The following is a 27,954-nucleotide window of genomic DNA, read 5'->3' as shown; positions in this document are numbered from 1 at the left end:
CAGAGACACGAAGCTCTTGGTTTTTAGTGCTGCCAGTCAGGTTTCTGTTCCCCCACCCACTGGCACGAGGCAGCTCTGTGGTGAGGAAGCACGCTGTAACCCTGTGCTGTTCCTCTGGTCACCGTTAGTCATAATTTCCCCCCATGACAAATCCGCTGAGTTCCCAAACCGCCCTGCTGGCTGACAGGCAGCGGCGTTGCAGTTACAGGTGCAGCTGCCCGAATGCCGCCCGCCTCTCGCGTTGCTCCATCCCAGCAGCTGCACGCTGGGAGCGTTTTGGGAAGACTCTCCTCTTCTCCCCAGGGCAGCGCAGTGTTGGGGGGCTCTGCCAGCTGCCCTCCCAAACACCAGCGCACTCTGTGCGAGCACAGCTCCCTACGTGCGCTGTCACCCACCCGCAGCCCGCGCTCCCTGCAGCTCCCGCTCTCGGCCCCGCCCGGCTCTCACTGGCGCCCCGAGGCGGGAGCCGTGCCGCCCCGCGCCTGCATGTAAATGTGAGTGGAACGGCGGGTGCTCATTGGCTGCGGCGCACAGCGGCGGCGCCACCCTCGGCGAGGACGGGAGCCGGTGGCGGGGGGCTGCAGCCAGGTGCGCTGCTGGAGCTGCCGCTCTGCCCGTTCGCTCGCCGCGCTTTCCGCCCATCGGCAGCACCATGACCGTCGCACGGCTGGACCAGGGGCAGCGCTACCGGCCGCGGATGGCCTTCCTGAAAAAGGTGAGGGCTGAGGAGCTCCGGGTGACGGGCAGCGGCCGCTCTGGGCGTCAGCAGCGGGGGCGCAGATCGCACCCTGCCTGATGGCGCTCCGGGTAGCAGTCCCCGCGGCCGTATGAGCCGTCCGAGCATCCTACTGGGCGCTGCTCCCCGGAGCCCCCCGGCAGCGTGCTGTCCGCCGGGGAGAGCATCGTCCCCAGGGCTGTGCCGTGTGGCCACGTGGAGCGCCCGGCACCGGGGCTTCGGCTGGTGGCTGAGAAGCAGCGTGTGCAGAAGTCGCGGGGACGAGAAAGCTGTAATTTGAAAGTTATTTATATTATCATTATTAGCTTAGCTGAATTACTCGGGCGGTTTTCTTCCCTCTCTTGTCTTTTCCCCTAAATCCCTGCAACCCAGTCGTTCCCTGGGGGAAAACTCCGTGCCATGGCCGAGGCTGTATCCCCTGCTGCTTTCCCACCCGCTCCGCTGCTGTCTGCTTTATGAGCGTGTGTCATGGCCAGCTCTTGCTTCCTGCCTCCTTCCACATTTTCAGAGACGAGCGTCTTTGTGACCACAAACAGTTGAAAGAGTGGGAAGATGCATGCCTACGCTTTTGGATGTGATGCGTAATGTTGCATTCAGTGTTGGGTTGGTTTTTTTTTTTTCTTCCTTGTAGCATTCATTCAAAAGTGTAACTGGGTTTTAGCTCAACCAATATCTGCAGAGATTTTTAAAAGCAGAGTGTTAAGCTGGCTGTTCTTCCACCCACCTCTCCTGCCTGTGGCTTATCTTGCTGAGTGGAATTAGCTGAATTTCCAGTGACAGCCAGCCAGTTGCTATTCGAGTCAGCTCTCCTGCAATGCCTATGGCCTACAGAGACACGAAGGTTCCAGGGATACAAGTGAGGAAATCAGGGGCTATTCAGTGCTCAGGTGTGAGCCTGGCAGTGCTTTACACAAGGAAGGAAGCAGGAATTATACATTTGTGTCTTTCAAGGTACACTTGGCAGGGAAACCCTGCAGAGGAAATACACAGGGCCACATTCTGCACTAAGTAATACTTTGTGGGGTTTCATGCAGAGGTGTAGGGGAGAGGCTGCATGCTTTGAGAAAACAGCCTCCCACAGCTGTGCTTCAGCTGCTCCGTGGGTGTTAGCAGTCTTTGCAAAGTGCTCTGAGCTCCTCAGGTGGGAAGATCTTTTAAAATATAGCACTGCTTATGGAGCACGCACAATTCACTCTGCAAGAAGCAGGGGGGTTGAGTAGTTACAGTGCTTTGGGAGCGGCGCTGTGAAAGGACACCCCTGGATGGTCCACGAGCAGGCTTTGGCTCTTCTCTCTGCTTTTTCAGTCCTTGGGGAAGCCATGGACAGAGCCTCAGCTGTTATACTGCAGTGTGTACATGGTGATGGTCACATCCCCTGATACACTGAGTCCTTCAGTGTTGTCCCGGAGGGGAGCTGAAGATGCTTGGCGCGCATCCAGCGAGCGCTTTGGAGGCTTAGAGCCTCGAGGAGCTAAAATCGTAGAGAGAAGCTTTGTTAACTGCTTAAGTCTGTGCTGAGGCTTTGCCACGGGCTGACACGTCTGCTGTAGCCATGGGTTTGTGCTGCCCCAGCAGTGAGGATCTGGCCTCGCAGGGTGGCAGGCAGCAAGGCACACAGCAGCATGGGCTGTGCTCCCAGCGCCTGGTGGGCTCTGTGTTTTCCTCTGCTGTGCTTCATGAGCTGCATCGTGACTCAGACCTCGTGGGCTGGGCTGATGGATGCCTCTTGCCTTTTTCTCTGCCTCTTCCTTATTCAGTTCCTTGATGTCCAGGCAGGCAGAGATGAACCGGATCCACAGCACTGGTTGGGGTTTCCCAGCCCAGCTCCATCTTGGCTTGAATTCTCCCATCTGATACTATTCAGCTGCTTCTTGTCTTTCCAGATGTTTTTAAAGATGTCTTAGTGCTGGAATTGTGTCGTGGCTGGAAGGGGCTTCTCTGCAGGTTCCTGCTCTCCATTTAAATGAGGTTCAGAACGTTGCCAGAGTTGAGCTGTCAGCCTCTTGGCTTCTTTGATGCCATGTGTTTTGTCCCATGGATGAGTTAGTCTGAGTGCACAGGCAGGGGCTGTGCTGGCAAAGGGCAGGTGATTCCCTTCCTCATTCCCTGTGCTGTCTCCTAGGTACAAGAAGTTCATCACCAAGGCATCTCAGAGGGTTGGGGCCCTTCCCATCTAGAAGTGGAAATGCCAGTGCTGTTTGAGTAAAGTGCTGCACGAAGTGTGAAATGCTGTGAGCATCCCTGGTGAGAAGCTGTATGTGCAGCTAGGCAGGGCTGTCTTTTGGTTTGGTTTTGTTTCCTTGTGGGTTTAATTTGGAATGGAGATGGTGGTCCAGTGAGAAAAGACAATGCATGGCACAAGAGACAGCTGCAGCTCCTTTTCCCCATTTGTGGATTTACTTCTCTTTGATGTTGGATTGCTTTGCTGTGGTGGGGTGGGAAAATCTTCCTCCTCTTCTCAGTCTTGCTTAAGGAAAAGCAGGGAGTTTTAGCTGGTTAACAAATGACTCATGTCTTTTTTTTTTTTTCCCCTCATCATCTATGAATGTGCAAAGCAGGACTGTTAATTGCAGACCTAGAAAACTGGTTGAGTTCATCTTTTGAGCCCAGAGTAGCAGTGAAATACTGCGTTGCTATCTGGGAAGTCAGAATGGAGAGGGATGATCTTTAGTAGGCGGTGAGTGGGACCATAACTGCGCAAGCATTCCTGCTGGAGAAGGCAGCAGATGTTTAACTATAGCACCAGGAGTGGGCACTGCACGAAGCTGGATCCTGCTGGGAAAATGTGTCTGACATCATGAATGGAGATGCCTGTGCCTTCATGAGGGGGCTGAACTCCTCCCTTTGGCGTTTTGCTGTTGTGTTCAGACCCTGCACCCAGCACACCCTGACCCTGGTGGGTGCCCAGAGGATAAAGCCAGGAGAAACAGGCATGGGAAGTGTGACCAGGCAGCTCACCCAGCTGCCACCTGTCCCCACTGCTCCTGCCCAGGAGAAAGCCTTCACCAGGGTTGTGTTGCCCCAGCAGTCACTGGTTGTCTGCCAGCGTCCCCAAAATACAGCGATCCTTTTTCTTATGGTTCGTGAATGTAAGAGGTTTGCTTGTCACGTAACTGTCCCTCTGACTTGCAGTTAGGAGACAGTTTTCCTGTTGTATTTGTGCTTTTGGGGTGAAGGCACTTCTGTGCAGAGATTCCTGTTGATCTGATGGGAGACCTCAGTGGGGTTCATGGTTTTCTGTGGCTCTGTGCTAGAAGTGAGCTCACCCCATTGCCTGGCTCCGTTAGCAGTTTTCCTGCTGATGTTTACCTCTGCATATCTCCACCCATCATCAAAGGCAGGAAGTGGCTTCTAGCTGTACAAAATTAAAGCCATCCAATGCTTCTCTGGCTGAAAGTGTGATAAAATGTGTGAAAGTCCTTAGCAAAGCAAGCAAATGTTCTTGCTGTATTTTAAGCAGCCCTTCTGGCCTCCCGCTGGCTGGCTCCTGCCTCCAGCAACCTGCCATAAAGCAGAGTGTTCCCTTGGGAGGAGAGGAACAGGCAGGCAGAGTATTGATCAGCAAAGTGCCTGGTTTGCAGCCAGAGCAGCAGGCACCCCCTGGCAGCAGCAGCTCCCTGGCTCCTCTCGCTTGTTTCTTTTTGGTATACATTATTTTTCCATTGATAAGAGGGAGCCCAAAACAGAATGAATGCGACGACAGTCAGGAGCTCTTTGCTCATTAGTGAAGAACGTGCTGTGCTGGGAGGTGTGGGGGGGCTTCCAGGCCAGTTCCACACTCTTGGCTGCTAAAGACCTGTCTGGAACTCACTGAGGAAGGGAAGGCAGCCCTGAGGTGCTCCAGCCATGCAGACTGGGGCAGAAGATGCTGTGCTCTACTGCAGGCAACAAGTGCAGAGTCCAGTGGTGATGGGCACTGCTGTCTCTGCATCCCAATATCCCTTGGAGTAAGGGAATGCTGAGCCTGGCAGAGATGGTGCTATTGCTGCAGGGGCAGAGTGCTGGGTAAGGGCACTCTTGTGTCCTTTGGCCCCATCTCTGGTGCCACAGCCCAGGGTTCAGTTAAAATATCACACACACAGAGAAAGAATATTATGTTCCATTGTTTTGGGCCTGGTTTTGCTGTCTCAAAGTATTTATATACAAGTATTTGTGTGAATTTTTACCAGATTTTTCTGTTTTAGTATTAATTTGACACTGGCTTAAAGGACAGCTGAAAATTCATTTTTGCTGTTAAGCCTAGATTGCATCCTGTCACTATGGGCTTAAATCCTCACTGAATTTGGCAAGACTCAGGGCCAAAGTCACTGTGGTGCCTGTGAAAACAATGCCCTTCATTGTGCATAAGTGTCATCAAGTCACACTTGTTAAATCCACAAATCCTAGTTAAAAGGCTACAGCTTCTCCTGAAATGGATGTGCAGAGAGACTAAATTGGTCTTGTTGGACCAGTTCTGATTTAATGTCTCTGGAAGCAGAAGCAAACATCAGAGCATCTCACAGTGCCAAGGCTCTCATAGCCCTCAGCTGAGCATCACATGGAAGGAGGAGGTGAGCACATCCCAGGCCCACCATCCTGAGCATACTGTGACACTCTTGCACTTTTAGGATGCTGTTATCAGGAAGTCAAGGGTAAGAGAAGGATGTAAATGTAACATGTGAACGCTGGTCTCTGTTGTAATCGATCCTTTGCTTGCTTCAGAGGCTTGGTTCAACGTGGCTGTACTTTCTCAAAGGATGGGTCCTTCTCATCTCCCTGGTGTTTGCACCTCTTGCTCAGCCCTGCAGCAAAGCAGTGTGCTTTTCCTGCTGCCCTCCTGAAGTCCTGTCTGGTTATTATCTGCAGACCAGAAACAGAACCTTTGCTGTTTGGTCGCCAGCCAAAATACTGCCTTTTTTTTTTTTTTTTTCTTTTTTTCCTTGGTGAATGATACAGTAGCTGTGAGTCTGTGCACAGCTGGGCTATTTGTACAATAAAAGCAACTTTCCATGCTTTGCAGATTGAAGCGCTTATAATGGAGATGCAGAATCCAGACATGGGCATCAAGACACAGACTCAGAGGGTGATGATCACAAACATCCCGCATGCCGTGGCAGGTAAGAACTTCTCCAAGGGAAGAGTTGTGGCCAAATTCGGCAGAGGAAAGCTGTGTGAAGACCCCCTGCCTATCCCCAGGTTATTGCTGCATGGATGCCTGGAGAGGCTGTGGATTCCCCGTCCCTGGAGGTGTTTAAGGCCAGGTTGGATGGAGTCCTGGGATATCCAACCTAGCACTTGATCCAGTGATTGGCAACCCTGCTTGTGGTGGGGAGTTGGAACTTGATGATCCTTGAGGTCCCTTCCAACCCAAGCTATTTTACGATGGAGCCCATGCTCCTGATAAACATTTGCTGTATGTCCTTTGGGGCATGCCTGTTCCCTTTATCTCAGTCTCACTTGTCTCATTTTATTCCTAGCTCTTGGAATAAGAGACAAAGATTTCTAATCATGCACTTACAGCTCTCTCATGTGAGTTTCACTCAACTTGTGCTTTTTCTTGGAGTAGAGATGAGAAGGTGTTCTGGGCTCCAGACCCATTGTGTTCCTGGTGTTGCTGGATCATAAATAAGGATAAATATTAGATTGTGATTACAAGAGGCAGAGTGGAATCAAAATGACATATCCTGCATCAGAAATGAACAACAAACAATTAGTCTTCCTTTTAACGTTTTCTGATAGTAATTGTTCTTTTCCTGCAGGTTGAAGAAAAAAAATATATATATTCAGCCCACTTCTCTACCTTTAAATGACAGCTTTGCCTCCTTCAAGCAGGCTGGAGGAGAAGCAGATGCGTAGCTGGACTTGATGTGTCACGTCTAGCATTACAGGCAGCTCTTATCACAGCCCTTCTTTATGACTGCTCGCTCCTTGCCCAGGGCAGCAGAATGCTCTATCAGTAGCTCTGCTGCCTGTTCTCCAAGCCTCCACAGCAGCACTTGTGAGGGATCCTCTGCTATAAATATTCACACGTACTTGTACCAGTATTTTCTCCTGCTTCATTTTTTCTGCAGCACTTTGAAATTCAGAACCAAAACTCCTGCTCAGACCCGTGAGCTTGCTCTGGGCGACTCAGGAAGAAGTTTAGCCCCCCAAAATTAATTCATCCTGACTGTATTTGTGGAGCCCTGCAGGCCCTGCGTATTTCTTGCCTCCCTTTTTTTTTTTTTCCTTTGGTACAGAAGCAGAGGCATGCAGATTAAGCCATTTGCCCATGGTTCCAGTCAGAGTCAGTGTAAGGAGATGTCTGAAGCTTGTTCTGAGGAGCACCTCAGTGTCTTATGGCGCATCCTGTTCCTGCCTTACAAAGCAGCCATGAATGACATTTGGTGGACTGTTTTGCATCTGCAAAAGATCTGGCCTTGCCTCTGCTAGTTCTTATTGAATGTTAAGGCAGTGCTGTAGGAAAGTTGCCCCGTTGCTGTAGATGGTGTGCCAACTGGACTAAGTGCTTCTCCTGATGTCTGCCCAATAGAAAACACCACTTCCTAAAAGTCTGTGGCTAGATAATGTGGGGGGAAGATGCCCGTTGGTGCTCGTTGTCTTTGCATGCTGTCTGCTTTATTCTGGTTCCTTAACCAGAATTGTTACGAGTTTTTTCCTGCATAAACTGTCACCAACTTCTGATGGCCATGTGAGTTGCGTGGCAGTCATCACGCTCTAAACTGCGATATATTTAGGGCTGCAGAAATTGCATATTTACTGATTGGTTTCTGGGTATTGCTTGAGAAATTAATTTTTAATGATGGAATGGGAAAGACAGTAGAACAGATCAATCTGTGGACGCACATTCACTGCAAAGAACTTTGCTGTTTGCTTGCAGGGGGTGAATTAGGTAAATTCTGTATTAGTAAAATGGCTTACATCAGAAAAGGCAAAGAAACATCCATGCTAAACATGTACCTGTGGGAGATAATACAGAGAGAACTGTCTAAAAATGATTGATGAGATAATCCTTTAATTTCATCTATTTCAGGAAGCAGGCAGTAGGATAAGAGCTCTGAGCCCTTATTAGAAAGTTAAGTCATCACTGCAATGTCGAGAAAGGTTAGCATCACAATCTACAATCCTAGGGGACTGGGGAGAAGAGACCAATAACTGATCAGGGGTTGAGTGCATTTCTGCTTGGCCCTATTGAAGCAGAAGGAGATTCTGCCTCCCAGAATGTGAAAATAAAACCACTGGAGATCTGTGCTGACTTTGGGTATGACTGACCACATCCCAAGAGAAGAACTGGGAGAGCTGCAGTGTTTGCAAATGAAGAGAACTCATTTGCCTTTAATATATCCTGTTATCACTGCAACCTGGATCTGAGACTCAGACATCCCTTCTGCTCTGAAGGTCGCATTCCATAAAGCACCAGAGCAGACTGCTCACTGGTCTCTAACTCAAACTGAGACAGAACCATGCTCTGTGAATCTGGAGATACTATGCAGTGAAACTTCCAAGACAAGATAGTGCAGAACAAGGGACGCTTACTCTTCCTTGGGGGTGTAAGCTGTTCTATTGCTTAAGTCCTTTCTAAGCCAGTGATTAGGGTTTAAATGTTGCTTAGGCCACGTGGGTCTTCTGCACGCTCATAGCGTGTCATCCTGAGCTCATTGCTGCCCTGTGCTCCCACTCCCACAGACTGGCTCCTGCTTGGTCAGAAGAAAGCCAGAGTAACAGCATGGCCAGTGAGATGCTGGTTGTGCATTTTATCTGTGTGCTCTCAAATGTGTCATGCAAGAGAAACATTTGCAGGGAGGAATCTACAGTTGCTTGAGCTCCCAGGCTGTGTTAGGGGTGAGGACTGGAAAGCTATCATTTTGACCCACAAATTGTACACTTCTGGTTTCAAGTGCCCAGTATTTTCTTTGCTTTGCAGGTAATGATATATTTCAGTGGATTCTCCAGCGTTTACAGATCACTAATGAAGGTGGGTAGAAATGTAAGGTAATGATGCCTTTCCGGATTAGGGTTGTAAGACTTTAAGATCTCCATAGACAAATCTCCTAGATGAATCCTCTCCTGACTAGCAGCTCACTGCTAAATTCCAGTGCAGTGTTCCCATGCAATCAAAACTTCTACCTTCCCTATTTTCAGAGGCATTGCACCTGGGGGACCTGTTTGTCAAATATGGCTACATCTACCCTCTTCAGGAGCCAAAGAATCTCACCCTCAGGACAGATGGCAGCCTGTACAGGTTTCAAGTGAGTTGCACTTTGTCTAATGCCACTGTGAGGGAGTTCAACACAAGTTTTGAATACAGGCACCTAGGGCAATTCCCCAGGAGTTGGAGCCATGAGTCCCTGCTGTGCAGCCATGCTGATCATCCAGTGTAGAGGAGGAAAAGGGATCCACAGAGCAGCTTGATGCTGGTTCACCCAGTCAGATGTCATTCCTGTGTATCAGAGCACAGATTACAGTCAAACTATGATATTCCTCTAAGTTAAAGTTACTGCTCCAGCTCAACTAAAATAGCTGAGAGTTCTTCCAGATATGTTTCCTTCCAGGTTTGTCATAGCAAATGGAATATTTGCTATGTTTGATGTATATATCAAACATGGTTGACTGTAGAATGATCTGGGGAGAATGAATAACGGATACACAAAAACCCACAGTGATAATGAGATTTTTTTCAAGGTTCTCAGTTGGAGAATTTCTGCTGTGATGGGAAATTAGCCTGCTCTCATTAGTACTTTAAATGAGAAAGTACTAATGAGCCGTATCATGCTCCAGCATCTCAGTCTAAATGATCATGCGGCAGGGAAAGCTTGGACACACTGACTGTAGAGCAGAAGTGGATTTGAAATTGTCAGTCTGACTTAAATTCTCATGCTGTAGCTGGCGTGCACCACTGTGCGTACTGAGACACTGCTGAGGAGCTGAGGTCTGGGTATGGCAGAGAAAAGCTGTTCTCTGCTTCCAGTCGGGCAGTGCTGTGTGCCACTTGGCATGAGCTCACGGCTGCTCTGCACTAACAAAAGACTTGTTCTCCTGCAGACCCCGTATTTCTGGCCCGCACAAAGCTGGCCTGCTGATGACACCGACTATGGTAAGTGATAGCTTTGTATTTAGGAGAGGTAATTCTGGTACAAGTGTTTGTGTAGGCAGTCCTGCATTGTGCTTGCTCTTTGTCTTTTCTTGCTGCCTTTCCGCATGGTGTGACCAGCCCTTGTGCTTATTTTATCTTGTGAATGACTCTGAGTGATGCTGAGCTGAGGGAATGCTCTGGATGCGTGCACCTCGTGTGCCTTTGATGTAAGGGCTTATCCTTCTCTTGCGTTCCAACCAGAGACGTAGGACTGGAAAGTGTCTAAAATACTCTGCTGGGTTGGGAAGACTTTAAACGCAAGGTTAGGTTTCCCTGAGTAGTTAAGTATATTCCTGGATGTGAGCCCAAAGCTGTCTTCTGTAGGTTTGGATCAAGCCCTGCATTCAGAGATGATTCTTTCTTTACATAATGTGCACTGACTGCCAATATCTCTTGACACCTCTTCCCTTCACTCTTTTGCTGCCGTTGTAATGCCTTTTATCATAGGGCTGGTCATGAACCTTGGGCTGATCAGCTTAATTACTCCTTTAGGCTGTGCAGTTCGCAGATGGGTTTGTTTATACCAAGGTTGTCCTCTGTGGTTTTTATCTACATTATGCTGTAGATCTGAAAAAGAGCACATTCTACACGGGAATGTTTTTAATAGAAGTTGAAACAAAACATTGGCCTGCTTTTGGAAAACGTGGAGGACGAGCTCTGACAACCTCAGTATCTTAAAGATTTGGCTCAACATACTGTGGCCTATGAAATCCTGGCCGAGTTCCCAAAGGAGGAGCAGCTGCTGGTGGAAGGCACACAGCACCAGTTGCACGTGGCTGCTCCCACCCATACCATGGTTTGTGTGGTACTGATGGCAAAGCACAAAGTTTGTTTCTCTTCGGTGAGCTTTTGTGAGCCTGGAGCTCGTGCTCAGAAGGATTCTGTAATGAAGACTCCTGTATTTGCAGTGTAGGCAATTTATTAATTATTCTTGGAGTTGTTTGCCTAAGTAGAACTGACTGCTTACTTGTTTCTCCCTCCACAGCAATTTACCTAGCAAAGAAGAACATCAAGAGGAAAGGGATTTTAGAAGAGTATGAAAAGGTGAGGAGGTTCTGTACTTGTTCCATGGCAAGCTCCTTATTTGCTAGAGCTTAAGCCCTCTGTTGCTATGAATGAAGCGTAGCAAAAAGTCGCCTCTTTTCAATGAGGTGTTACTCCAGTGGTATCAAAAGCCAAAACTGTGGAAGTGAAAAATTGGCTGGTGCAGAAAAATACTCTGAAGTCAGTGATAATTTTAGCAGGAGTAATTGCTTTCCTTGCTGTGGTATTTTTAAACTGTTGCAATTCATATAATTACATTCAGAACAATCCAGATTTCTTGGCTCAGTTAGAGCTGAGCTACGGAGAGTCAAGAAAACCCTAGCATGGGAGTGCCTTGTCCAGAATATTCACACTAACTGCTTTTTTGTTTTTATTCCAGGAACATTACAACATGCTCAATAAAAAAATAAACTACAAGTGGGATTTTGTTATTATGCAGGCCAAAGAGCAGTATAAGTGAGTTGACTTGTGTTCTGTTATTTGCATCAGAGGGGTGGGTATGAGAAAGCAGAGCTTCGCTGTCCTGCTACACAGTTAAATTACAGTTTAAAGCATAAGCTGCAGTTTTAAAATAACTTGCAAGGACCCCTTGAAATTGTGAGACAAACCTGCCTTTCATATCAGGCTGCAGGTTTTTCCGTTTAACGTGGGAACTTTGTTCAGTTTGCACTTCACACGTGAAGGATTGCAGCTGTTTTCAAATGAGTGGACATCGGACTTGCAGAGTCTCACTCTCTCCTTCTGCATCTGTGTTTCTCTCCCTGCCTATCCTTTGACCACCAATAATGTGAAATCGGTGGTTTGTCAGAGTGAGAGCAGGGGTTGGGGTGGGTGACTCAAAGGCATGCCTCTTTGTGAGTGGCTTTTGCTACAGGAGGCTTAGGTTTTGCATTTGATGAGATTGAGGTTTCCCTGCAGAAGCTAAGGCTTGATGCTGCAGCATGCAAGCCCTCATGAGCTATAGCTTCTTTTAGTTCAGGCATCAGAGATGGCCATGTGTCATTATGGGTCAGCCCGCTGGATGTAGGAGCTGTTACTGGTCTGGTTTGATTATTGTTTGCCCAAATCTCACAGCAGAACTTCAGTCCTGGAATCAAGAAGTGGTAGGAGTTCCCAGCAGAGACTCCTGGAGAAAACTGAAGTGCTTTCTTAGGTACCCAGACAAAATGGCTTGATGTGGGGGGCTGAATCCCTTAAATTCCCATGAAAATCAGTGAACTGAGATGGGGTTACTCCTTTGAAGATAAGGTATTTCCTAGTTCTCTGGGTTCCTTCTACTTTTTTTCACCTTCTGCTTCAACAAGCACCACCTCTACTGTTCAGCAGCCATTTCTGTCCTCACTGGGATGGTAGCCAAGTTGTCAGAATACAGCTCATCTGATAACCGTCTCATTAAGCACAAGATTGTTGTGCTTGTAAACTGAGGTCAGACTCAGGCTTAGAGGTTCCAAATGCAGTTTTAAAGGTGGGTACTGAGGCACTATCTGAAGAAGCAGATGAAATGCTTCTGGGGCTGTTTGGGGCTGCTGCAGCTGGTGGTGCAGGCAGCCAGCACCCACTAGCCACTGCTTATGGCCGCAGCAGATGGCCTGTTGGGAATGCTCCCGTGTCCATGCTCGGAGCTGATGTGTACCCAGGACGTGTCTGGGAGAAAAATTACTTGGTTCGAGCCTAAATCATGCAAGTCCCTCTTCTATTTAATTGTGGAGGTGATTGAAATGTAGTGCCTGGGAACTGGTGCTGTTTCCACGTTGTTTCTGTGAGAAATGCTGAACTGAGATATGGGTCAGAATGTGTATGGGCAGGACCTCTGTGTAGTGGCCCTTACATACTGCCTGGTAATGTCTGAGATGGGTAAACATCAGGCAGCGAGACTGACTGCAAGGAGAGGGTTGTTAGTATGGGACTCTCTGAAAGGGCTGTCCGTCGGCTCAAAAGAGGATGTGTCTGCTCCCAGCTGAGCTCAGGAAGATGATGATTTCTCAAAAGCTAGAAGCAGGGAGGAGTAGCAGTCACGTGTGACCATGTGAACTGTGTGATCCGCAGCCCAGAATTGTCTGGGATAAGATGTGGTCAGGAGCCTGCATCAGAGCTTTGGCAGGCAGACTGGAACCCAGTGGGGCAGGGAGGCTGGGGATGTGTCCACTTTGTCATCCTACTGGTTTTTGAAGAAGAAATCATGATTTCTTCCAGTAGAGTGAAATCCTTTTCTTGGCTTTGCAGGGCAGGAAAGGAGCGGAAGAAGGCGGACAGGTACGCTCTGGATTGCCAGGAGAGAGCCTACTGGCTTGTGAACAGAACTCCTGTAAGTTGCAGATGATAGTGTGTGGCTTTTGTGTCTCAGCAGGGCCCTTCCTTAGAGCCCCTGGGATAAGTCCCTGCCCAGCTGGGGATCAGCTGTGGGCATGAGCCTGGGTGTGCATCCTGTTGCTTCACCACAGGGAACGCTTGAAAAGGGTGAAAAAGGGCCACAGGGTTGAGGAATCAACTGACTCAGTGACAGTCCTGGAGAAGAGGCTTGAAGGGATGTTGTACATACAGAAGAGGGAACGTCCCACAGCTCTCCCAGCCACAACCAGACTGGGCTGCAAAAGAAAGCCCTGCATCCACACCACCTTCACTGTGATGGTGTTCAAAGCTGCAGGGGAGGGAGGTTCAGCTGCAGCAGCCATGTGGAGAGTAGTGCATTCCTAGGGAGGGTGTCATGCACGGCAGTGCCAGGCCAAGCTGTGCTGCTCACAGCCTAACTGTGGCTGTGCTGAGATGTGCTCCCTGCCCTCCAGTCAAAAGCATTCATCTCATGCACTGGGTAAGGTCACAGTGGAGAGCAATGAGTGACAGCCCTCAGGCTTTGGGAATTCCCTCATGTGTTAGTACGTCCAACAGACTTTAAAACAAATGAGTGGCAAAGCTTTTGATGTTTCCTGTTCATAACAGCCCGGCATGCTGGATGTCCTAGAGTATGGAATAGACCGTGTAACAGATCCCAATGAAGATAAGGTAAACCAGGTGAGGAAGCATTTCTTCACATCTGTTGAATCTGTCTGGGAGGATCCAGGCAGTGTTGCTGGCACTGTGGTGTTTTTGGAGAATGCAGGCAGAGCAAGTCAGCTCAGCCATGAGAGCCAAGAGGCCAGAAGCTGAAGCTGTCTCGTTGTCCACAGGGTGTGGAGCCCTCAAAATAGCTTTGGCAGCTTCTTTTGGCTTTGTCAAAAAAGTACTTTGTCAACTTTCTTGCCACATCCATTAGTGAGAGTGTATAGCTACAGGAGATGCTTTCTCTGCTGGTGAAGCTGAATGAAGCAATCTTCTACCTGCAAATGCTTGTAGCTGCCTTCTTGTTAGTGCTGAATGAGCTCAGAATGGGCTTGAGCAGTAAGAAGAATCAGAGGATAGATCCAGTTTTAAAATACGTAAAACAGAATACCTCCAGAAAGGTAATATGTGGTGAGAGGCGAAGTTGCTGTGATGGACAGAGGGACAAAATGTTCTCTAAGAATACATATTGTGGTGCTAGACCATAAACAGAACTAATGAACTGAGACTGTGGAGGCTGTAACTGGGTGGGACTGGTTTGGAGTTCACAGTAAGATGAAAGCTGTGGATGAGGAGCTGAAGCCTGTCTTCTCTTCCATCAGTCCTTTAAAGGGAGTCTGCATTTGTGCTCATTTGAAAGTGAAGGCAAAGTGTGGCTCAGCAATGAAGTGCAAATGTTATTGCCATCACACTCACTGTATTCCCACAACTTCTCATTTTCATAACAGCCTTTAAACATCTCAACGGGCAGAGGCAGGATAATTGCTTTGGCCAACTCTGTTCTGTTACCATAGATACTGAAAATGAGCAAAATGTAGGCTTGGGGTTGGTTTTTTTTTTTTCATGCCATAACTAGCAGCTGCTAAGAGCAGGAGAGGAGGAAAGAGAAAGGGGGAAAAAAGCAGTAAGCCAACATCTCGCCCACAGTTTTACAGCTGACACGGAAGGAGATTTTCAGTTTGCAAACAGTCTGAAAGCCTGTAGCTCTCTGCCAGCTGTTTGGTAACAGGGAAGTGAGCTGAGGGATCTCAGTTCAGCTCACACCCTGGGCACAGGAGGAACAGACAGTTCCCCATCTCGTAAGGGACTGAGCCAAAGGACACCAACTTCGGGGTGATTCACTGCCTTTCTGCTTCAAACTGATCTCTGAGCTGCCTGTCCTCTCTGTAGCTTGAGCTGGAGAGGATGAGTTGTTCTCGTTCTTCCTTTTGGTTTTGGAAGAGCAGTTGGCAGTACACGGAGCAGCCAAAGGCTGACATACATCCACTGTTGGAATTGCAGCTTTTTTTTTTTTTTCTTCAAGCAAAAAAGCACCTGTGGCTCAACAGCCACAGCTGGAAGGATGGCCCAAGGTCTCTGAATGCAGAGACTGGGCCGTGCTTTGTTGGACATGCCTTACCCCTGCTAAAGGCAGCATGGGTTGTATCTATTGATGTTTTCTGTGAGCCCAGCCCCTCTGGTTCTGACAGAGGTGAAAGAATGGAAGCAGAAAATAAGTGCATGAATCCAGCACCCATTTATTTGATTTGTGACTCTGTTCCTTCTCAGTCTAGTTTGGCGATACTGGCCAATTAGTTTACTTTTATCTTGACAGCTGAGTAATTCAGCTGATAATTCATTTCTGACATCAGAATGAGTTCTTTGAAGCTGATATTGGCACACACATCTCTTTTCAATCGCCTCAGACCCTTTGGTGGGAGGCTCCCTCCCTAATTGATAGATAAACAGGTGCTCAGCCAAACGCTGCACAATTTGAAGGGGACTTTTATCACTGACCCGTGGGCATACTGCTACAATGAGTTAGGAGCTATAGTTGGACGGGGAGTAAGGCAGCAGTAGCTGGCCATTGATCAGCTAATTAAGGGCTGCTTTAGCCTTTTGTTACCCAGGTCTCGGGCTCATGATCAAGCATCGCTGCTTAGTGAGTTACCAAGCAACTGCAGAGCCCACTGTCTCCTCTGCAGTTACTGCTTCTGCATCCTTCTATAAGCAGAAAGCCTTTCTAAATGGTGCTTAGGTGGGCCAGAATCACCGTGCTAGATCTGGGGACTTCTGAGTGAAATACTCTCTGTTGCATGCAGCAATGAGCTACGTGCAGCAGTTCCTTGCAGTCTTTTTGTTGTAGGACTTTAATTTTTTTCTTAGGCCTCTGTCTGTTGGCTGCCTGATAAACACACAACTTCCGCTGCAACCCTCACTCTTTTTGAAACAACAGGATCAGAAGCAAATAAACAAGATAGAGGAAACCCAGCTATTTGAAGGAAACCAGACATCTGGACATCTAAAAATCTGATTTCCAGCTGTGGGGGTGGAAACATGAATGCAGCAGAGGTGCATGCTTGGATGTCTTGTGTTAGATGCAGACAGGATTGGCCTCTGGAGTGCATTCTCATGGTGTTTATCTGTATGGTGGATGGAGGGCACTCCCAGCATTCAGGAGAGGCAAACTGCAAGGCGCTTTTGCAGTGACCAGGTCTAAAAATGAACTCTGGATAACCATGGTCTGTGCTCGTTCTTTGCTCCAAGCTCTGGCTGGGCGTACGCACAAAAGCTGTTGTCCAGCTGTTCCTGGCCTCTGTAGATGCTGGATAGTGGCCAGACAGGCAAAAACACAGTCACCATGGTCTCCACAGTGTGCTCAGAAAGACCCACGCTGGGAGCAGATGAGGTCTGTCCAGTTGGAAGAAAAGAAAAAAAAAAGCAGGAGAAATCCCAGCTTTTGTAGGAGCTCTTGGCTTCAGCCACGTGGATCAGCTCTGGGCTCAGAGCCTGGGCTGGCTCCCAGCTCTGCCTCAATGGTTGCTTTGAGCAAGGGGTGACAAGGCCATACAGGGGTTGAGGTGCTGCTGTGCCTCTCAGGGAGGAGCACGTGTAGCACTCAACCTGAGAGAATGAGGTTTTATCACTAATTGCCATTTTGATTTGAAGCCTGAAGGGCTGCAGAGCTTATCCACAATAATTGCAATAAGTCACTCGTTAAGAGCATTGCAAAATTAATCTCATTATAAGAAATGACTCTTTTGTTCCAAATGTTATTTCCAGTCAAATGATGGAGGGTGGATGGGTGCTGTGGTGTGCTTTGGCATCGCTGTCAGTAGCTGGAGATCAGGATGGGGAAACTGGTGCAGACCACTGGCAGTGTTCAAAAGGACACAGAATATTCAGGGTTTCTTGTAGCAGCAGTAAAGCTATAAACACTGGTGATAGGAGAAAGGATGGGATATTTGGGAGGAAGGGAAATGAAATGATGTGCAGCTCTGGGGTGAAACAGCTGAGATCCTTCCCAGTTACAGAGCTGGAAAGGGCTGAGCACAGCCAGCACCTGTAACCCTCAGCGGGCTGATGGATACTGTGCTCAGTGCTGGGCTGGTTTGATTCCTCTCCAGTTCAGTGTTGGCCTTCTTGTGCCATAGCCCCCTTTCTGTGCAATCCCTTCCCCTTGTGGTACCCCACCAAAGCCCCCAAGTTTCCCAGGACCTGTGCAGAGAGCTGACCTGCCTGCTCAGGCTGTGACAGGATCCTTAGAATAGGATGCACTTTCAAAATAATTTGTTTGCAGATGTGGCAGATGTTTTAATTTACATACACAACTTCTCTGCAGTAAGGACAGCTTAATTTATTTTTTTACTCCATGTAACATTTAACTTACTGAGTTCCTCTTCTCTTTCCCAGCAGCTGTTTGTCTTGTGTGTGTGTGGTGTGCTGCCTGCCTCGCTAAGATCCTTCTAGAAGACTAATACAACTTTACCATGTGAGCTGCCTTCAAGCTGTTATGCCAGCATCCACCTTCTCTTCACCCCAGTGCACTGCACCTGGTCAAGGAACCCACCTGACAAAACAGAAGAAGACATCAGAGTCCTTTTAAAATCATCTAGGAATTTTAACCTGTTGATTTTCCTTAAGTAAAAGCCCTGGCCACTCTTCAGTTTCATCAAATGGAACAGTTCAGCTGGCACGCTGTAAACCTAATGGGGCCTGATTTGTATCTCAGGTTCCCTAAGGAGATAGTGAACTCCTATTGTGCAGGAATTAGGTTGCCTGAAACAGAATCAAAGTTTTCTGATGCGGGCATTTCTAGGTCAGTAAATGAAGCTAGATTCTCTGTGCAAGCAGGTGACTTTTTTTCTGCCTTCCATTTCTACAATGTATATGGAATAGTATTAATACTGTAAAAAAAGAGGGGAAGCAGTGATGCCTACGTGAAAGTTTGCCATCAGGGGTATGGCCAAGAGCCAGGGAGGGTGAAAAGCTGATACTCAATGTTTATCTTCAAATTATTCATAAGATGTCCCAGGAACCTTTGCATCAGCAAGGGAAGCTGCACAACCCTGTGGCCAATGATCCTATTGTCTGGCAGCTTTGTACTCCTGCTGCCATGTCAGCCCTCAACCCCTCACGTGCAGTTCCTTGTGTGCAGTCAGCAGGGCATCTCTGCTGGTGCAACTAGTGTTTGCTGTCCTGTTTGTCCCAGCTGAGATTATCCATCATTCAGAGTTGGTCATGGTATTTCCAGCAACAAAAGCTTCCTCCCATTGCAATGCCAACGCAGTCAGGATTCCTGTTAGTACTACACCAGCCAGGCTGGGTTGTGTTAAGATCACTGCTGTACATATTGGCTGATCTGCTTCTACTTCTGAGATGGTGAGTGTGCCCTCTTAAAAACAACCAGGTTACAACAAGATGTACACATTTTTCTTCCAATTATAGAACAGTTTATTCCTTCTGAGTAGGGCTGCTGATCATGGTTAAAATACAAAATCAGGTCTGTATCAGTGCCTCTCCAAAAGCAGCCTGGGAGAGCATCCTGCCTTCCCCAGAACAGGGGCACAGGGGCAGCGCTCTGCAGGTTCTTTGGTGAGAGGAGAGAAGCAGGCTGTGTTGCTTGTGTTGTTTGGCAGCAGATGTTCTGTTCCTGATGGCTGACAGACACTGTGCTTCCACAAGGCACTCTGCAGGCCACTGTCTGCTGCAGGGTTAATTAGGATAATTCTGGTCTGCAGATTATCTGTGTGGCTCTTGTTAGCTAGAACAGGAAACGCAGAACTGAAAGCTTGCAAAAGCCTTTAAAGGCTTGCTGGGAGCATCTCTGATTTAGCCTGTGTTTTCCTTTCCTTCTTCGAGTTTACTTCACAAAGTAACTGTGCTTCAAAGAAAGATGTGTGCATAAACACCCTGCAGTTAATTTCTTGCCTTCAATTGCTTGCTCATTTGTGGATGACATGTAACATAGTCTGAGTTACTCAAATCACAATGTAAGCACCCTTTGCACAGCAGATACATCTTCTGAGGCTTTTAATTGTGGTGTTTATATTTTGCAATGTGTTGGTTCCTGTCTCCTTTACCTAATACTGAATGATCTAATCTGTGTCTCCTAAATGAATCTATTTTAGCTCCATTAGAATGCCCCTTTAATTGAAGGCATACAGGCAGGCTGTGATGGAAGAAGCAGTGCTAACAGTAAATACAGCTAATGGAACAATTTACGGTGTGTGGATGCTCTTAGCTTTGATGATACCCTGATTAGCTGCGCTGCTGTGTTTGATTTTACTTGTAATGAGAATTAATTGGAGAGCACTGCACGACAGCAGCAGTGCAATGATGTTTTCATGTCTCAAAGAGGATGAGTGAAAGCACCCGCCCCAATTTCTTTATTTTTGTTTCTTTATTTTACAGAAGAAAACAATGGATGTTTATAGGAGAGAGGTAACTGGTCATTCCTTGATTTCTACTTGTCCAACGTGTGTATATTACTTTTATCACTGTTACTTGAGGGATCAGAGCCCCCTTTGCAGGGGATAGTCTGTGTTAAGAGTGCTTTGGTTTGGCTGGCAGAGTCTCTGCCCCACAGAGCTTTTGGTCGGTGTGATTTTAGCACATTTCCTCCCACTGCAGCAGGCAGGCAGTAGCTCTCGTGGTGATGTGAGGAAACACTGAAGGCTTAGGAAGGGCAGACAGATCCAACAGATCAAAATTAGTGGTGGGGAAATCACAGGAGATGCATCCAATGGCGCCAGTGTAGAGACAGCCAAGGATCAATGATAATTACATGCTAAATCATCCGGAGCGTTTCTAGGTGCCAAGAACGGTAGCTACTATGCAGTTCTTTTATAGCATGGAGGCTGTTTTTGCATTACTTTCACACTGAAAAATGCTTGGCTGGTATTTTCAGTGAGCTCAGTGAAAATGGCCATTTTTCCCTGACAGTTCAGGGATGTTGTGGTTCCTCGGACATCCAATAAAGCGCTGGGAGGAGGAGCTCTTAGTTGTAGGTACTGCAGGTACTGCCCCCCTCCTGCCTGGGAGAGGGCATGCCTGCTGTTCAGATAGAGTTGGCCTGGTCTGCGTATCTCATTTCTCCTAACCATGGGCATGTCTGATCCCTTTCAGATTATGTACTATCAGCAGGCCATCATGAAATCCAGAGTGAAATCTTCTGTCTCCCTTGGAGGGTAAGTCCCAATTTCCTTCTGTCCACACATTAATTAGTCTTTGGTGCTCATCTCTTAGCGAGATGATGAAGCTGTCTGTTCTTGCAGCTGGTGACTCAGTCTGGGGAATGGCTACGGTGGCCACATGGCCTGTTTGTACATTGGTGGCTGGGCTGTGTGCTCCTGTGCTAGAAGGCACAAAGCAGAGGAGGTGGCAGAGTCCTCATCTTCAGGGAAAGTAAGCAGCTAAGGGGGGCTTTGCTATAAACGTCTGCAGAGCAGTGTCAGCCTCTCAGTCAAGATTCCCTTTGAAATAAAGAGATATTCAGGCTGGGCTGTGGCTGTTGGATCAGCACAGCTCTGCAGTTTGGAGGAGTTTCTCACCTGGAGTCCTGTGTTGGCAGCTCCCACGCCACCAGTCCATGTTGGATACGTGTTATTGCCATCCAGCAACTCCTCTCAAATCCAAGATAAACGTGGAGCTTGGGCCTGTTCCCTCATAGAAAGACATTCATGGATGAATGAAATAGGCTGGGAGATCTAGGAAGTTGTACCACAACTTGAGAACCACAGCTTGTAAGGCACAAGCAGTTTTGCTCCTTTGTCTGTCACATACGCCCAGGTCACGTAAAACTCTCCTTGCCTCAATTATGTGAACTGTGAGGTGGAGCTGGGGACACCTGTCTATCTTCCAGGAATTTGGGGTACTTAAAATAAAGTTATACATTGGTACTAGTCATATAAAGGAGTATGGCCAATACTTGGAGCAAGAAACGCTTGGGAAAGTTGGATCTCCATCTTCAGCTGTGGGATTGGCTCCAAATCAAATTATTGTTGACAAGGATAAGATCAGTAACTTGATAGTATGCATGCAGCAGGGCACCACATTGATTTAGGAGGAGCTGCAAAGCATTAATCATTAAAAGAACAGAACGATGTTACCTGAGTTGACAGGTTTAGATTTGCAGCTTAATTAGAATGTATGGAGTGGAGAGAATTATGTAGGTGCTGAATGCCTTGGCATTTCCAGTGAAAAGATAGGATCAAGCACTTCTGTGCCAAACCTGTGCTATACTTTGTGCAGAAGCATTGTATAATCACAGGATCTATGCCAGGGTGCCTGTTAGCAACAGGCCCTTGGACAGTGCACTCCCTGCTTTGAGCACATAAAAGCAGTTTTGCCCGGAGGGAATTTTAAACAGAGAAACCAGATAATTTTTTTCAAGAATGAAAAAGGGAGGAGAGAATTAAAATTCCAGGACATTAGTGAAATTGGTTGTAATTACAAGTCTCACCAACTCAGAAGGTAGAAGGGTTTGTCTGGTTCCTGCTAGGATAGGGAGATTTTTGCATTGTGCTGAGCCCTCACCCTCGTGTATGGGAATGGGCTTTATAGCATGTCAGTGGAGAGAGAAGTCAGGAGGTGCCTTGAGCACTGCCTTACCTCTTCCAGAGCTTGCTAAGATCTCTTGCACCTTGTGAGGAAGCTGCAGAGGATCCAATCTGAGCAAATGCAGTGCTTGCTTTCCTTTTCTCTGCAATGTGTGGCACAAAACAGCACGGGGGCAGGTATTTCTCTATCTGACCTATTGGCTGCAGGAGACAGCTGTCTTTTGGGGGCTTAGTCCCACTTCCTTGAAGTGAAGAGGCGAAAGGTGGTGATGAAGGAGCCTTGGATTTCCCAGAAGTTGAGCTGACGAAACCAGTGCTTTGAACGATGCTTGGGAGATTTCTGTTTGCGAAGCACAAAAGATTAACTGTGCTACTGAATCAGTTTTTGTAGTTAGGCAGGGGCCACATTCCAGATCTCCATGGTAAGGCAGCTGCTCTGAGCGTACCCACAGTCTGTACGTTCGTTTGGTTGTAATGGGTCTGATTGCAATTCTGTTGCAAGTTATGATTTTGATTTTGTTGAATTTACTTGCAGGCTTGTGAAGTACTCTGAGCAGTTTCTCTCCAATGATCCTATCCTGTCTGGATGTCTCCCTAGCAACCCCTGGATAACAGATGACCCTGATTTCTGGGATCTCAATGCAAAGCTGTACGTAGCTTTTTTGCCAGCTTGTGGTTTACAGTGACCTTTATGCTGATAGAAATCAGAAAGGGGAACTGCTGATCTCATCACGACATCCAGTCTGTGATCATGAGCAGGGCAACAATTCCCCTTCTGACATGGCTGAAGTGGGGAATATCCATGCTGAACCTTCCTTAACATGGTGGAAATTCCTAAAATGTTGGGAGTACGCACTTAAAAGCTGCTTAGTTGTCCAAATCCTCTCTTGAATTACCTCAGTTTTACTAGCAAAAGAGTAGAATATGACAAGTTATGCTCAGGTGTAGCACTTGATTTAGGATTAACCTTGCTAATATAGCTCCTGCCAATGGTATAGCAATTCGGCATTCACCTGCTTGGCTTCTTAGTAGGGAGTTTGGACTGGGGACATGTACTGATGGTCCATCCCTTCTCTGAGGTCTCCCTTGGTTCCTATTCAGATAGCATTTGCTAATTATGTATTAGCAACTCTGGGATTGAAGCATACAGCATATTAGTGGTTCTCATTTAAGACCGGCAATCCTGTTACAGTGATAATACCCCATTAAGGCAGCCCCAGAAGATACCTTCACAGAATGGAAGCTTTGAGCAGCGATATCCTCCTCCAGGATGGGACTGAGTCAGACCTCCAGCAAAGCTGGGCCAGCATTGTGAGAGCAGAACAATCCAAGACAAATCCTCATCCCATTGTGTACCAAGTTGTTTAATTACCGCTTCCTTAGCGGGCTGACTTGGGGAGCTCATTACAGCATTCTGGAAAACAGAAAGCACTGAGTCTCCTGACATTCCAACATTTTGGTTTTCATTAATCTGCCATTTAGATGGGCCTCGTGAAACTGGCAGTACTGCTTGTATTCAACCTTTGCAGGGTGGAAATCCCCACCAGGATGCGTGTGGAGCGATGGGCTTTTAATTTCAGCGAGCTGATACGGGACCCAAAAGGTCGGCAGAACTTCCAGCTCTTCCTGAAGAAGGAGTTCAGCGGTGCGTTCCTTGTCTCTCTTTCCCTGGGGCGCACAGCTGAGCCTGGGCACCAGGAGAGATCCGCGCCTTTGCAGTGCCGTGCGCTGTCACGGTGATGAAGCCATGAAGCGGAGCCGCTGTGCAGGCAGTGCGTGCAGCGCCACCTAGTGGCACGGGGCGCACAGTGCAGCTGCGCAGGCCGCTCGTGTGAGGGCACCGCTGCCACGGGCTGAATTCACGTGCTCCTGCGGGTCTGTCACTGGGCAGGGGGCAGTGGGAAGCTGCGTCCTCCTTCAGCCTGCAGGAGATTTTTAGGGTGGCTGTAAGAATTAGAGAGATTCTGAATTGGGACGGTGTTGTATGGAATCAAACAAATTCAGTTTAGGGGTTCATAAATGGGATTTCCTTGGTCTTGCTGTGTACTCAACGAATCCTTCTTGTGCAGGAGAGAACCTGAGTTTCTGGGAAGCCTGTGAGGATCTCAAATATGGAGACCAGTCCAAGGTCAAAGAAAAAGCAGAAGAGATTTACAAGTGAGTGTGATGATCTTACGTTCTTACACTCTCCACATGAGTCTCGTATCCTCCCTGACACGTTGCCATTCCCCTTGTGATTTATTCCTACAGGCTTTGCCCGTGTAGGAATGGAGATTGTGAAGGTGAAAGCTTAAAAATTGTTGCACGGCTGCTTTTCCCCTCTGCTCTCCAGTATAATGTTTAAGAGAAATCTTAGCTTGTAGTTTAAATACCAGAATAGCAGATGTCTTGGGGTTGCCACAAGGTGAGTGGAGAGACCCTTTTTCCTTCCAGAGGGCTAAAATTTGGTTTATATTGTGTGTTACATTGCAAGAGGAAGTGACTGAATGTCACAGCTCACTTTGCTGGAGAGAAGATTAATTGCTCGAGATCATTTACAGCAAATTGTAGTGGGAAGTTGAAGGGACTTTTCCTTTCGTCCACAGACAGAGGAATCTGGGGGAATTCACTTGTTAATGACGCTGTTGGTCCACCTCTCCTCTTAGGCTGTTCCTCGCTCCAGGAGCTAGGCGCTGGATTAACATCGATGGCACAACAATGGGCATCACGGTGAAAGGCCTCAAGCACCCTCATCGCTATGTTTTAGATGCTGCTCAGACCCACATTTACATGCTGATGAAAAAGGTTTGTTATTTGTTTCCAAGCCTCAGGGGGATTCCAGGTCTCGGGGCCTTTCCTTGTCTTTGACTGTTACCAGCTGTCGCTGTCGAGTGGCCTCTGTTTGAAAATCCCTCAGATTTGCTGATTTAAGCAAGCACTGGGTCAGCTCTTTGTATTTTGCTGCTGCTTTTTCCCCCAAGGTGGCTGAGGTTAGGTGTCTGCTACGAGTCTTGCTTTCTAAATATTCCCTTGGTCAAACTGCACTCAGCAAGGAGGAGTGCTGTTGGCCAAATCAGCAGCTAATGCAAATGGACAATGACAGAAAAAGTTGATTTTAAGCCAGCTGCTGAAATGTTTGGCTTCTGAAACATACATTCTTCACCCTGCAATGATTGTGGGACCCCTGGATTGTACCTGGGAAGCTTTACTAGGAGATGAAAATTCTTGGGAATTTTACAAGATGAAAGGGTGCTGGTTTAAGTACCGCATTTGCCTGAAAATGCAAAGTCACTTGGGCTGCTGGGTGAGGTATCCAGTTCCCAGCCTCCTTGGCTCCCGAGCAGATATATTTGGTGGTGATTTTAATAAGCCCATAACTACCAGCTTCCCTTTTTTCTCCTAGTAGGACTCCTATGGCCGCTATTTGAAGTCTCCAGTATACAAGGAAATGCTGGCCAAGGCTGTTGTGCCACAAGAAACTGTCAAAAAAAGGCAAGTGAAACTAAACACAGTTGTGGGCTTTGCTTTTCTTGTAGCAAGGGTTGAAAAAGCCTGAGTTACAGCAAAATTACTATAATTTAGATATTTGCTTAATTAAATACATTTTTTCACTGAGAAGATGCCTTTCTTTGAGATTCATTATGCTGTTTATTTGTGAGCCCTTTGGAAATGCCTCATGTGCAATCAGAATCTGCTTGATGATAACTCAGCTGCCTTGCCTGTTGGGTCTTTTCAGAAATGCTGTGATTGTTGCATTAATCATGGCATTTCTCTTGGAAGGAGAGAGCACTGTGTACTGGGCATGAGAACTCTCAGCCATGAAACACTGGCTGCCAGAGGAGATGCAGAGCTGCTGCAGGATCCTCCATGGGTTCTGCTCTGCTCTGCCTGAACAAAGCTAGTTGCACCCTGCACAGTGAAGGTGAAAGGCATCTTACCTGTGGGTGATACAAGGTAGGCAGCCTGAGAAGGGGAAGGCTTGAAATGGCTTTTTTCTGACCAAGGTGGGAGTTGCACAGCAAATGCAGGCAATCTGAACTGCAGTAGCTTCTTAAAACAAAATGTGCACTGTCAAAGCCGGACCGGGTGATGTGCTTTTCTCTCTGTTCCTCTTCCACTCGTCAGCCTCGCAAACAAAAAGAGGAATAATGGACTTTCACACTATTGTTTCTTCTAAAGCCCAAGTCAGTGGAAAGGAAAAAAAAGCAACAAAACACCAAACCAACAAACCCTCCTGTTTGGGGCTGGGTTAGTTTTTCCCTGAGCCACACAAAGTCCCTGGCAGATGCTGGATTACCCCTGGTGATTGCCATCATATCTTTCAGCGCCTGTTCTGGATGCACAACACACAGACAGCATCCTGTATAACCAGAGAGCTGCTACACCAGAAGTGGTTTAACGTTTGTTTTCACTGCTGCTGGTCACGATTCTGCTTTGGGAACCACCTGTACTGGTCTCAGTTTGATGGCCGTTGTTTGGATTCATGCTGAAAGTTAGTTATTATGGAATCACAGAACTGTAGGGGTTGGAAGGGACCTCTAGAAATCAAATCCGACTTCCTTGCTTAAGCAGTAGTGAACTTCTTGTGCTCCAGTTTCTGCCTGTTGCCCCTTTCTGTCACCATGTGCCACCATTGACTGGACGCCCTCACTTTAGATATTTATAAAGAGCTTTCAGATCACCTCTCAGCCTTTCCTTCTCCAGACTGCAGAGTCAGAAGTCTCTCAGCTTTTCCTTGTACAGAATATGCTCCAGGCCCTTTCAGATGCTTAAAACAAGAAGAGTAATGTTTTAGACATCTTCTGGTTTTGGTGTCTCTCATTAAGACCAGGAACAAAGCTGCCTTTACTCTTTTAGTAGTTCTGCTGCTATATGACAGAATCACCAAGCCCTGCTTTAAACCACTTAGTCTGTGTTTGCACTTCATGTATGCTTCTTTATCTACGCTGCCCTCCTCATTAAATGATCTCATGGAATATTCACTGGCTTCTCTTTGGGAGAGATTTTAAGAGACAAAAGTGCTTAAGAGGAAAGTCAGCCAAAATACTAAGGTGCACCTCTGTATTTAATGTATGAGGTGCCTTTCTTTTGCCTGGTCAGGTAGCAGCAGGCACTGTGACAAGTGCCTTTCTCCCCATGCATAGCCTCAGAGCCCAAGGAGGTTTATCTGATTGGTGACTCTGCTCTATCTGGGGTCATCCAGCTATGCAGAGTTTCTACCTCTCAGTAACATTCTGTTTCTTTCTCCTTCTGCCCAGTTCCAGTTTCCCATTCGGACGCCGTCATCTCCGCTCCAGCCCCAGCCCCATCATCCTGAGGCAGCAGGAGGAAGAAGCCAAAGCCAAAGAAGCTGCTGCCACCGTGGACATCACGCAGGTCATGAGCAAGCTGGATCGGAGGAGCCAGCTCAAGCAGGAACCTCCTAAGTAGGCTCTGAGCCCTGCAGGGCACAGCGCAGGGAAAATACAAGCTGAGGACAGTGTTGAGCTTCGTCTCCCTTTCCTGAAGGTGTCAGTGCTGCTTTAGGTTTCCCAGGCCAGCTCTGCCAGCAGCCTGCTTCCTGCATGTTGCCATGGCTTCTGCAGCAGCAGATGTCACTTCCCAGGCACATGAGGCATGGGAATGCTCCTGGAGCCAGGCTGCTGGCTGTGCTGGATGCACAGCATGAGGCCAGAAATCCCTCTGTGCACACCATGACGGGGGATGCTTCTGGCTGTCCCAAGCCCCAGGAGTCTGGGCAGCCTGTGTGCCTCTCCCTGTCTTCTGCTCCTCCAGCAGCTGGGATGGCACAAGGTAGAGTGAAGCTGTGCTGTCTCAGTCCTTTGGGTTCATACTGGCCGCCTTTGGAGCAGCAGCTGAGGACTCTCCAGGGAGCAGAGCAAGGCACCCTACCTCAGAATGTGTCCGTGCTGATGTCCATCCTCTGAGCAGGATGTGCACCCTCCTGTGGTGTGCGTCCACTGAGAGCAGTGGTCACATAAATTCTGCATCTGCTCTAAGGCACTTCAAGTATCCTGCGCCTCCAAATCAGTGCAGAGGGGCTGCAGGCAGAAGAACAGGATAGGCTTCTTGTGAGAACAGTGCAAGGAGCGTTTCCGAAGGTTTGGGTGCCCCTTTGAATTTTAATGACAATCCCAAGTCCCCCTGGTACACTGGAGATGAGTGGAAAGCTCTGCTCTCTCCCTGTTACCCTGCACTCAGTGAGCCAGGTGTGCAGGCTTAGAGCT

General features: G+C 47.7%; 1 protein-coding gene across 1 annotated transcript; it reads left to right on the top strand.

Moving 5' to 3' along the window:
* Positions 1-652: 652 nt before the first annotated feature.
* Positions 653-27,157, top strand: RGS9 (regulator of G protein signaling 9; the record flags this gene model as incomplete). The annotated part of the gene is made up of 17 exons (XM_079544401.1): positions 653-715; positions 5,736-5,832; positions 8,640-8,690; positions 8,858-8,964; positions 9,758-9,809; positions 10,834-10,892; positions 11,272-11,348; positions 13,116-13,197; positions 13,830-13,901; positions 19,602-19,631; positions 20,316-20,377; positions 22,284-22,397; positions 23,278-23,393; positions 23,818-23,905; positions 24,394-24,532; positions 25,134-25,219; positions 26,986-27,157. The coding sequence occupies 17 exons, from the start codon at positions 653-655 to the stop codon at positions 27,155-27,157; spliced, it is 1,467 nt and encodes a 488-aa protein (XP_079400527.1).
* Positions 27,158-27,954: the final 797 nt, after the last annotated feature.

Source organism: Tetrao urogallus (genome assembly GCF_951394365.1).
Source record: "Tetrao urogallus genome assembly, chromosome: 18".
In the NCBI taxonomy this organism is placed as follows: Eukaryota; Metazoa; Chordata; class Aves; order Galliformes; family Phasianidae; genus Tetrao; species Tetrao urogallus.
This window is presented reverse-complemented; position numbering and strand designations above follow the sequence as displayed.